General features: G+C 33.5%; 1 protein-coding gene across 1 annotated transcript; it reads left to right on the top strand.

The window, feature by feature from the left end:
- The first annotated feature begins 858 nt into the window (after positions 1–858).
- Positions 859–1,191, top strand: LOC115891781. The gene has a single exon (XM_030912340.1). It carries the CDS (start codon positions 859–861, stop codon positions 1,189–1,191), a length of 333 nt encoding a protein of 110 aa, XP_030768200.1.
- The last annotated feature ends 10,331 nt before the right edge of the window (positions 1,192–11,522 follow it).

The following is an 11,522-nucleotide window of genomic DNA, read 5'->3' as shown; positions in this document are numbered from 1 at the left end:
ACCGGTTACAGGTACAATTAGCAGAGTATATGGAAATGTTCTGAAAAATAGAATTGCAAAATAATATGCTTATATGGAGGCTGAAAAACAGGCAGGCTTTAGAGCAGGATGATCCACAGTAGACCATCTCTTCACACTAACACAAATCCTAGAAAAGAAAACAGCATTCGATCAGGAAGTTCATATTCTATTTGTTGATTTGAAGAAAGCGTATGGTAGTATATCTTTAGGGAGACTTTGGGAGACGCTGCAAGCTGAAACAAAGAAATATGAACACAGAAATAATAAAGACTGTTAAATCCTTAGACCGCGACTCAAAATATAGAATTAAAACAAACCATGGGTTAACACCAGGATTTACAGTCACTAATTGCCTTAGACAAGGATGTTGCTTATCACACGCGTTATTTAAGATTTACTTGGAAAATACATTGAAAACATGGAAACGAAAATGTAGTAATATGGGATTACCAGTAGATGATGATACTACAGTGTACACCTTGTCGTTCGCAGATGACCAGTCTATTGTAGCACAAGATATAGACGACTTGGAATACATGAACCGAAAACTTATCGAGGAGTATGAAAAATGGGAATTAGAACTGAATATTAAAAATAGAACACATGTGCATTGGTGGACAACAAGACCTCACAACTAGCAACAGAACAAGTCATTAGTCATTGCAACAGCTACAAATATCTCGGAATGAAAATATCCAAAGAAAAATTGGAAAGAAATATGCAAGACAGAAAAGCAATTTCGATGCTAAATGGAATACTATAGGATAGGAATAAAACGATAGAAAACAAAAAAAGAATTTACAATTCCATCGTAAAAAGCATAATTACCTACATTATATGGACTTTCGGAGAAGATCGGCTGGAAAATCCAGAAAAGATAAAATACCAAATGAAACCATAAGACGCCAAATGGGACTAAAACACGATATCGTATATGACATTAGAACTCAGCAATTAATATGGTATGGACACGTGAAAAGAATGGAAGAACATCGAATCCCAAAGAAAATATTAATTTGGAACCCTCAAGGTAGAAGAAAAAGAGGAAGACCATGCAAGAGCTGGAGAGAGGGTATTGATAAAGAAGTTTTGTACAGAGGTTTGGAAGTAGATGGATGGGGAAATAGAGAGAGGTGGAGATTAGGAATCGGAAGACGGGAAACGTTGTAACCCGATTATGTATAGGAGTATATGGTTGAATTTTTTGTGTCCTAAACATAGACAAACAAATAAAAAGAGACTGACAAATCCCATGGTAAAGAGTGGGACCGCGTTCCCGTAGCGCAACTCAGAATAACAATTTTGAAACCAATTAGCAGGACCATGGTAGGACGTACGTCTTTATTGCTATCTTTCTTTATTATGTGTACTTTATATGAAAAAGAAAGAGATAGGTATAAAACGTATCGTAAGACATTATCGCACATTCTGGCTGGCGGAAAATTTAAATTAGCCATTATTAGTAGTATTCCTTGATGATGGTCGCCAACCTTCGCAAGAAGTCGGCACCTTAAGAAGAAGAAGAAGTAGTATTCTTTCATTCTGAAACTGAAAATTTTTACTTAAACTGATTTATTCCCTATACCACGTAAAGAGAACGTGGTGTAGGGAACAAATCAGTTTAAGTGAAAATTTGCAGTTTCTTTCAGAGCGAAAGAATCCTACTATTATAAGGGAAATTATAAAAAAAGCAAAAATTGTACTGTTTTATAAACATATTTATTTATACATAAAAATAAATAAACTTATAATATAATAACAAAAAATAACAGTGTTTATTCCACCCACCTACCAATTTTAAATGTAGAAGAAGACTGTTGCAGGAAACGATCGGCCAAGTTTTTTAAAGGGCATTAAAAATCTCATTTTCGAAAAAAACTGCCTAATTGCAATAACAAAGTGAATATCCAAGCAAAGAAGACTTTACGAGAATCATGATCCTGAACCATTTTCAAGTCCAGTTTTAATCCTAAAACAAAAGTAAAATAGGTATATTCACATAGATATTAATAAAGTTTCTGGTTACTATAAACCAGCTATAAATTACCTACCCAAAAAATTAAAAAAATTAATTGTATTAATTTGTTATGTTAAGAGAAATATTTTTGACACTACTACTTCTACTTTTTTCTTAATAAGATGATAAATATAACTATATACTTACTTCTATTTTACCGGGTGTCTTTAGCATATCTATCAGAGAAAGGGGGCACCAATACATATAGAAAATAGATGATACTGGCTCCTGCAGCAAATAAAATAACAAATAGTATAACCTAAAATTATAAGTAACAAAATATAAATACCTATATGGAACAAAGGAATTTGTTCCCTATCCATATTCATAAATCAATAAAATGGAGAGTTTAGAAAAAAAGGTAAATCACCAAAAGAAAAATTAACAAACATGACGAATTGTCATGATCTCATCATGGTTGTCATGATGACGAAAACGAAAGGCGATTGTTCTAATTTCTATTTAGAAATACGTTTTATTTGGCTGCTTCTTTCTCTCTTGTTATATTAGAATGAGATAGTGGGCCCAATAGACGCAATGCGCAGATCAACACAAATAGAACGAAATTTTGCGTTCTGAGTTGCGCTACGGGAACGTTGTCCCTCTCTTTGCCATTTAATTTGCCAGTCTCTTTTTATTTGTTCATCTATGGTCCTAAAAATCAAAAGGCGTTTCTATGGTAATTAATTCTATGATAGATTGTTATTATTAATTTTGATTAAGGTCACATTCTGTGCTGTTGTTTGTATATTTACTGTTGTTTGTATCATTATTGTACAAGCTATTGGCAACGAAGAGACAGTCCACTTGGCGATTTTTGAACACCACCACAAAACTACGTACTTATCAATTGTGTTATCCATTGTGTTGAGTACATGTTGAGTAGAATACTGGTGTTTGTTATCTTCTAGGGAGATACGAGAATTGACCCTCCCCATTAGTAGCTCACGCACTGAGACTGGTGGAGTCTCACAAGCTCTCCAAACAGGGTTGCCACAAGAATATTTTTGATTGTGCAGAACTTCACCATAAAAATGTGTAGCATTGTGTAGCAATCCATGACCAATAATTGTAAACTATCCAATAAGTCCAAGAATAAGACGTAAAATCGCCAAATTTTAAAGCATAATTACGAGTCTCGATAAGAGTCTCACTTCCAATCGTTTGTATACGTCAATATATTCATTTTCCATTTCATTTCTTCTCATGCCAGCAAATATTGCAATGACGTCAAAATTGATGTCGCGAAACTAACGATTTTATGGAAAAATTAGACCGGTTAAAAAGTCTGTTTAAAAACTGTAAACAATTCAGGACTGTTTAATCGGCCAAATTTGTCCATAGAAACTGCAGTCCTTGCTGATATGGGAGGAAAAGTGAAATAGGAATTGAATATTATTCACGTATGCTAACGAGTGGACCGAACTACAGTGAAATTTGGCCTCTGAATTTGGCCAAAGTACGTGTTATGTATTATTTAAGGAATTAAGCAATCCTGTCTATTTACCGTTTTTGACTCGACCAATAGATGACCGAAAATGCTATTTGTCAGTTCAAAATTTAAAGTTCACTTGCGTCCTCTTTTAACTTAGATAACTTAAAAGCAAAAAAAAAACAGCTTTTGTCAGCTGATTTACTGTTCTGGTATTATTTTTTATAATAAATATGTAAATTCTCAAAATGTGTAGCACAGGCCATTGTGGTGTAGCTGTGCAGTCATGGGAGCAAATGTGTAGCAAAATATACAATTGTGTAGCTTGTGGCAACCCTGTCTCCAAAGTTAGCCGGACAATCACGCTACCAAAGACATTATAAAGATAGACCGAACATCTCATTCATAAATACTCGTTGGTAGTGTATCAAACATTCCAATGTGTCAAACAAGGACAGAAGAGACAGAGAAGTCTAAAATTTCCGACCCCGGCAACTAGGCGCTTTTGGATTGTTCTAATGGCCAGTGGCGTATCGTTTTTTGGAACGAATTTAATTAGTAAAGTAAAAGTAAAGTAATTAGTAAAATTTTTACTCCATATTAATAACTACATTAACACTTTTTCGTCAGATGAGTTTTGTTATAAGGTCTAATATAATAATACAATTAATATCCCACATATACTTATGTTGAAACGTTAGTAGTTTTCGAAAATCACTCCAACGTCGATTTTCAATTTACACTTTCAGTTAGTTCTATATAAACTTTCAGTTACTTTTGAATATTTACAGGGTGACTCAGGCTTCCGAAACTGTTCTATATTAGGTTTGTGGTTGGTGACTTTTCTTTCAATTTCTTTTTTCAGAATATGGAGGCATTTAGGCACATTTTAGACATTTTTGTAAACATAGGTAGGCCGGAACATATTTTCAAACCAAAGTTGTAGATTTGCCATTAAATTTCCATTCCCGAAATACCTAGGGTTGCCACTTGTCCTTTTTTGAAAAGGACAGTCCTTTTTTGGAATAGCTTGTCCTTTTGACTTTTTTTGGCTTAAAAAATCATTTTAATTTACGTATTTTCCCTGAGAAAATTACCTACAGCAAACAGAAATATTCTTTTCGCCCAAATTTAATTAGGAATGTTATAAAACTTAACTTATAAATATATTTTTCTTGTTTAGAATAGGCAACATTATTTAGAACTTCCCGTTTAATCTCAAATGATAGTTTAGGTTTTAGTTTTACCTTTTTTTATCTTAAAAAAAACTTTTCAAAATTAGTACCTAATTAGTAACGATTTAGTTAGTTCGCAATCGATAGCTTCCTGTGAAGTACTGTGTAATAGTTGTTTAATCTTGTATTATTAATAACTTCGACATCAATCTAAATCAATATTTAATGAGAAAATTGTGTTTTTTTAAATATAAGACAAGATATGACTTTCGGTCTTCTTCTTGTATTATGATGGCTCTGATACGAGGCAATTGCCTTTTAGTCTCGCAATAGAAGGCATTTATCATTAAAAGTTTATAAAATCTGTGTGCTACAGTATGGGATTTCTGTCGCATAATAATGAATACCTATTACGTTTATTTACAAATCCATTACTTTTAAAGGTAGCTTCATCAGATAATCAAATTTTAGTTAAATGTCCTAATCTTCATGAACTGTATTAAGCATATGTATTGCGGTTTGAATCACCCTGTATGTTGACAAAAATATTTTGAAAATGTGCGTTACAATAGTCCCCATCTTATGTAAAAAATTGAAATAAAAATCACAAACCAAAAACGTAATAGGTAAAAAGCTTTTTTGGAGGCCTGGGTCACTCTCTATATAGGTATGTATAAAACTAGTAGCCTAAGAATTATCTACAGTTCGTCCCATTCTAAAAAAAGTTAAACACACCGTACAAATAACTCTAGGAAGACGTATAATTACCGGCTACTACGTTCTTGTTTTAATAGATCAAAATTCAACAAATATAATTAGAAATTATTTTAATTGTGAGAGGCTCCCTTGTGGGACGCCTATGTACGATTACGGCGCGGCGGAAACAATACCTACCTGTGAATATAGACAAATTCGGGAAATTTGAACTTATTTGTCCACACATTTGACACTGTCGTACCATATTGAAAATTCGCAGATTCAAAAGTACATTAAGCAAAAACAAGAACTACTGAAAAACACTGAAAAGTTCACTTCGGACTTGATTCCGACTTCAAACACACCGTAAGGTAAACGTAGTACGCTATAACGGACCATGGGCCGTCGCGAGGGGTGGTGGGACGGACGGCTCATTTCATTCTGGAAGACTAGCAGCGACGTTGCCAATAGTTCTAGACGTTTCACCACATTAAACAGTAAACATATCCTTTAATAGTAACGCATATATCCTCTGTTTAATAACATATTATTACGCATGCTTCTTTAAAAATAAACTATTCATTTAATTAAGAAATTGAGATTTATTGATATCCGGTGAAGGTTTTAAAGTCACCTTTTCTGCAAATCAAACTAAGTAGATAGGCGCAAATTTGATATGTGGCAATGTCGCCTTCTCTATCTCAGTTGCTTTTTACAGTACGTAGTCAACCTCCGAATGTTTGATCGGGTTAAAATGCATAATGTGATATCTGTTCTTCCTAAATCTATGCACGCTACCCACCAGCGGATGGGTGCAGCGAAGAGGGTGAGGCCTTTCTCCCAACCAACCGAAGCAGAAACCCATATAAGTATTCCAGTTATTTATTACTGACAACACTGTCACAGCCAATTGCATTAATTGTAAAATTTGTTAATTGAATATAAGTCATTAATGAAATTTTCTATCGTCTTATTTAATTCCAAGGCATACTTCCACAAACCAGTAACTTTTAGAATTTTGTGGGTTATATGTTAAAGTATCGCATTTTCCGATATCTATCATCACCCTTTCTGTAACATATAATTAAAACAACAAAAAATATTACGTTAATGAAAATTCTGTGAATAACAATCTATTAAAGAATGAAAATGAAATTATATTAGCATAGAAACGCGTTTTGGTTTTTAGGACACAAAAAATTCAAACATATTTTCATGTTTGTTTAATTTAGTATACCAGACAGTATAAAATTTTATACAAGGGTTTATTTAGTGACATCATAACGAAATATATCTTCCTCAATTATCATTCAAAGAATAAAAAATAACATATAAAGAGAGTATTAGTGCTCTTAATAAATAAAAAAAAAGATGAAAAATAAAAAACATCTATGCTCACTAGCTCTCTATAAAGAAGTAAAAAATAATTTAAATCAATGCATGAACGATTCGAGGTGTAACGCGAACGTAGTCGCGAGAAAAAGCTAGTAATTTATTAAATTATTTTATTTAACTCATTAATTTTCATTGAAAAGGAATTTTTGTAATTCGCCACTATATTAGTTAAAAACTAAGAAACTCATATCAAATTTAAGTTTTGCGATTTTGGCTTATACGTTTTACAAAATCTGAACACATTTTAAAAGAAAAAAAGTTTTTGATAATATTTGCGTAGATTGACTACAAGTTGTATAACATAAATTTCTACGACCGGTCTACCTAGTGGTCTGCAGCATCGCCTTGTGGTGCAAACGTGGGCATGTTAATCTGTGACGTGACGCACAACAGCCAAGAAAAACAGAAGCGTGGCTAAGAATTTAGTAATTTAAAAAAAGTCTGTTAGATACAGTAGTAGGTATTAAAAAGTTTTGTGTTTAAATGGGGTTTGCCTTTAACAGTTAAAAAATTATATCGTAAAGTGTAACTTTCCGTAAGAATTCTTTATCTGTCATTGATCATGATCTGTCATCATGTTAACCTGATGTTTTGTATGTTATTTTGTTTTTTTCGAGATTTTTTTGCTTGCTTGTTTTACGGATAGGTGCGATCGCATAATTATTATTGATAATGTTTTATTTAATGTTAACATTACTACTTTTTCAGTGAATCTTTAAATCTGTTGTTTTTTGTTAAGTTCGTTATTTAAACATCTGTATGTAATACACTCATATTAACACTAATCATATTTTTACGCTTTTATTCATCATTTTCAATGCCCCCCCCCGGTTGCATCTTTGTAAAGGACTGTGAATTTTTCTCTTGCAAAGACAATCCGGCGACATACTGTAGACATATTACATCGAAAATAAAAATTACAGTCGACTTTAAAAAAAAATATATCTATATTTAAATATGTCGATATTTATGAACAGCCCTACTCAGTATTTCTCTGTGTTTATGACGGTGTGCGTAATTAATAACCTTCGTTTATTACGAATTTATTACTGAATGACTAGTAATAAATTCGTAATAATAAACTTAAATAGGTTTTGAATTTACTACGTGAAGTTAAAGCACCCTATGATCAAAGTCAATCTCTAGATGTCATTTACTAAAAATTGACCTAAAACTTGTTAAAAATTAACACTTACGATATTTATAACACAAAGTAAATACAGACCATCTAAAGTAAATGCTTAATATAGTTTTTATTTTAGGACAGTTTTTGTAATGTAATAATAATTTTTTTTAGAAAGGTTGAAAAAAAAAATATATTTTTTATTTATTTATCAATATTTCTGAAACTAACGAACTATATATTTACTCATATCTTCTGATTATGTAAAGTGTTCTGAAAGGAAGCCAACAATGCTATAATACACAGGTTGTTCTAATTAAAAAAAAATCATCCCGATCCATACTCATACCTTTTTGTGCCACCCTGTAAAAGTTAAAATATTTTCGTGAACTACATCCTAGTACATACTTTAGGTTTGAACTTAAACAAAATTCCCATGTTTTTTATTCTAGGAGCTACAGATGCCCGACGCACTATTGCCTAACCCTGTATAATTTCTTGATATATGATCTTCAGCATTGTCCTTGCTCATTGTATTAATCTAAATGTAGACAACATACAAACCTAAGAACTCCAAGTGGTTATTACTGGCCAACTAAGCAATTGCAAAATTAATTGGTGTCACGAAAAATAAAAATACTAGAATAAATGATTTTTTTCCATAGCTACTGTTAAAATTGCCTTATATCTATCAAAAATAGTAGATCAAATAGTACTTTAACCGCAAGTGTAGATTAAATGATACTTTAACAGCGAGGATAGGTTAAAACCTTTATTTCTTCTCGCACGTTGCGTCCGATGCGTCCGTTGCGATCGGTGCGAACAAATGCGCGATTACCTTAACAGCGAGGATAGGTTAAAAACTTTATTTCTTCTCGCACTTTTATTAATTGCTTCCATTTTTTAATTTTCAAAAATGTATTCCTTTTCATAAGTTATTCGGGATTTAAATGGAAGTAGTTTGGATATGGCGTTTGTCGCCTCAGCCTGAATATCTGTTGGTAATCTACTTATTTCGTTTTGAGCCATTTCTGGCTCCAATTCAATCAGCAATCGAGACGAAAGAGAATTAAAAAATATTGATTCAAAACTGATAACTAAAGAGACAGCTTTATTTTATTTGTCAAATTACATAGAAACCAACGCCAACCCAGCACAATATTTTTTCTACTCGTAATAAATTCCTTGAAATAATCATTTCTGAATATTTTTTAAAACGTAATTCGCTATGGAAAAAAATATTGTTTTATACACGACGATAAAATTGCATTATCGTCTCCCGGTCTCTTTTCGGTCGACGATAAAATACCATATTATCGTCTTGAATAAAAAATAACTATGATTCCAAATGGTATACATTATTTTATCAATTCTTTTTATGAGGGCGCTCTTTACCATCCCTGGTACCTGTCCGAAAGGTACTGTTGACCCAACATAGAGCGAGGAATGTCCGAGGAGGGTCCACGGACAATATTTAATGAGAAATATGACACCTTTCAGTCAATGGGCAGTAAATATTTTAATTTAGTTTCGGTTTCAACAAACGAAAAAGCTGAAGAAGAAGAAGAAAAAGAGGAAGACGAGAACGATGATGAGGTGAAGGTGTCGATTTCGGAAACGTTTCGAAATTTATGCTCAACCTGTTAAGAAAGATTAAAATTTATTTTAGTGGAAGATTGGAGACCTTCGAACGGTTTCTAATAACCAAATTAGCGCTTAACAGGATATTTGATACTATTTTTACATATTTTCTCTGGTATTTTATTTATTATTAAATTATCTTACTGTTAGTATATTAATTGTCAATTGGATAACGGCCTAGATAAAACGAAACACCGGTTCCTGATATATTACCAGCGACTATTATAAGTTCAGCGACATTAGACAATTGTAGTGGATGGACGGATGACCGTTTGGAATATCTGCCGTACTGTTGTTCCATAACAAGCGTGTAAAATTTAGTAGTAGTGGTACTAGTAGATTAAATGGGAAGGGAAAGTTAATCACCGCAGCTTTGTATACCAGGTGTTGCATCGTCGGACGGGACATAGGAAATCCCATGTAAATTTTAATGGGGTCAATTATTGGCTTCCCTAATTATTTTAGAGAATAATTCTTCTTCTTCTTCTTCTTCGGGTTCCATCTCCTAATGGAGGTTGGAAATCATCATGGCAATTTTAACTTTGTTAACGGCTGCTCTGAATAACTGGTTTGAAGAAACCATTCTTTCAAATTCTTGAGCCATGACGTTCTTGTTCTTCCTTGGCTCCTTCTGTCCTTTATCTTTCCTTCTATTATGTTTTGCAGCAGGGCATATATAGGTCCTCTCATTATGTGTCCAAAGTACTCAAGTTTTCTCTTTTTAAGGGTGTTAATCACCTTTTCGTCCTTCTGAATTCTGCGTCGCAGTTCTCCATTTGTAACTTTGTCAGTCCATGCAATCCTCAGCATACGCCGATAACACCATCATTCGAATGTCTCAAGTTTCTCCATTTCGGCCTTTTTAAGTGTCCAAGCCTCTGAACCATAGAGTAGAGTTGCAAATAAGTCACCCCTTAGTATTCCTAATCTAAGCTTTAAGTTGATGTCTCCACTGCAGAGACATTTTTTGAGTTTTACAAAGGCTGCTCTGGCTATTTCTATTCGAGCTTTTATTTCTGCTGATTGATCCAAGTTTTCTGTCAACCAACTGCCTAGATATTTATATTTTTGTACTCTCTCCATAGGTGTATCATCTATTAGAACATTGGCTTGGACACCTTCTCTCTTAGTGATGATCATAAATTTAGTTTTCTTAGGGTTTATTTTCAGGCCATAGACTCTACACGTGTTGTTTAGTCTTTGCAGACCCTCCACGTTGTCTGCTATAAGGACGGTATCGTCCGCGAACCGCATATTATTTAAGACCTGCCCATTAATAGGGATGCCCTCCTTTCTACTAGTCAAGGCCTCCCGAAAAATTGATTCGCTATATATATTAAACAATAGCGGAGGAAGTATACATCCTTGACGAACGCCGCTCAGAATCTTTACTTCATCAGAAAGTTGGTCGTCCACTATAACCTTCGCTGTTTGCCCCCAATAAAGATTTGCTATTATCCTGATATCTCGGCTATCGATATTCATGCCTTTAAGTATTTCAATTAGTCTATGATGTTGAACTTTATCGAAAGCCTTCTCAAAATCTCTAAAATACACATAAACACTCACTATCTCATCCTTTCTCAAAAAGAGTTTAAAAAAGTTTCTCAAAAAAAGTTTAAAAGGAAGTAAGAAAAGATGATTCGCTACTAAGTCGAGAAAATACCGAAAGAACCGGGAATTATGTTGAATCCCGGTTCTGAGCCCTACTATTCATAAACGTTCTTTTGTCTCGTTCTGGTAGTATTTCGTACCATCCGGAGTGCGATTATAATTTAACAGTACCCGAGACAATAAGAACCGCGGCCGACCAGCTAAGCCGAAAGTCGGCAAAAAGCCGAATAATTTATTCACTTGTCGAAATAATTGCGTTAATTTAATTAGGCTAATTAGGGCGGCGACGACGTGACAAAGCTAACGAGATAATGCTATAATTATTCCAGCGATTTGCGGTCGACATATTTGATGTACAGGGTGTTCCATTTTGGTCTTCCCCCTAGGAGATGCGAGACCTTGCTAATG

Source organism: Sitophilus oryzae, unplaced genomic scaffold (genome assembly GCF_002938485.1).
Source record: "Sitophilus oryzae breed Bouriz unplaced genomic scaffold, Soryzae_2.0 scaffold_119_pilon_pilon, whole genome shotgun sequence".
NCBI classification, from domain to species: Eukaryota; Metazoa; Arthropoda; class Insecta; order Coleoptera; family Curculionidae; genus Sitophilus; species Sitophilus oryzae.
The sequence above is the reverse complement of the archived record's forward strand: the minus strand, read 5'-3'. Positions and strand labels throughout refer to the sequence as shown.

Excerpts from the sequence above, each read along its gene's own strand:
- LOC115891781 (XM_030912340.1), top strand. The coding sequence starts at position 859 with ATGGACTTTCGGAGAAGATCGGCTGGAAAATCCAGAAAAGATAAAATA.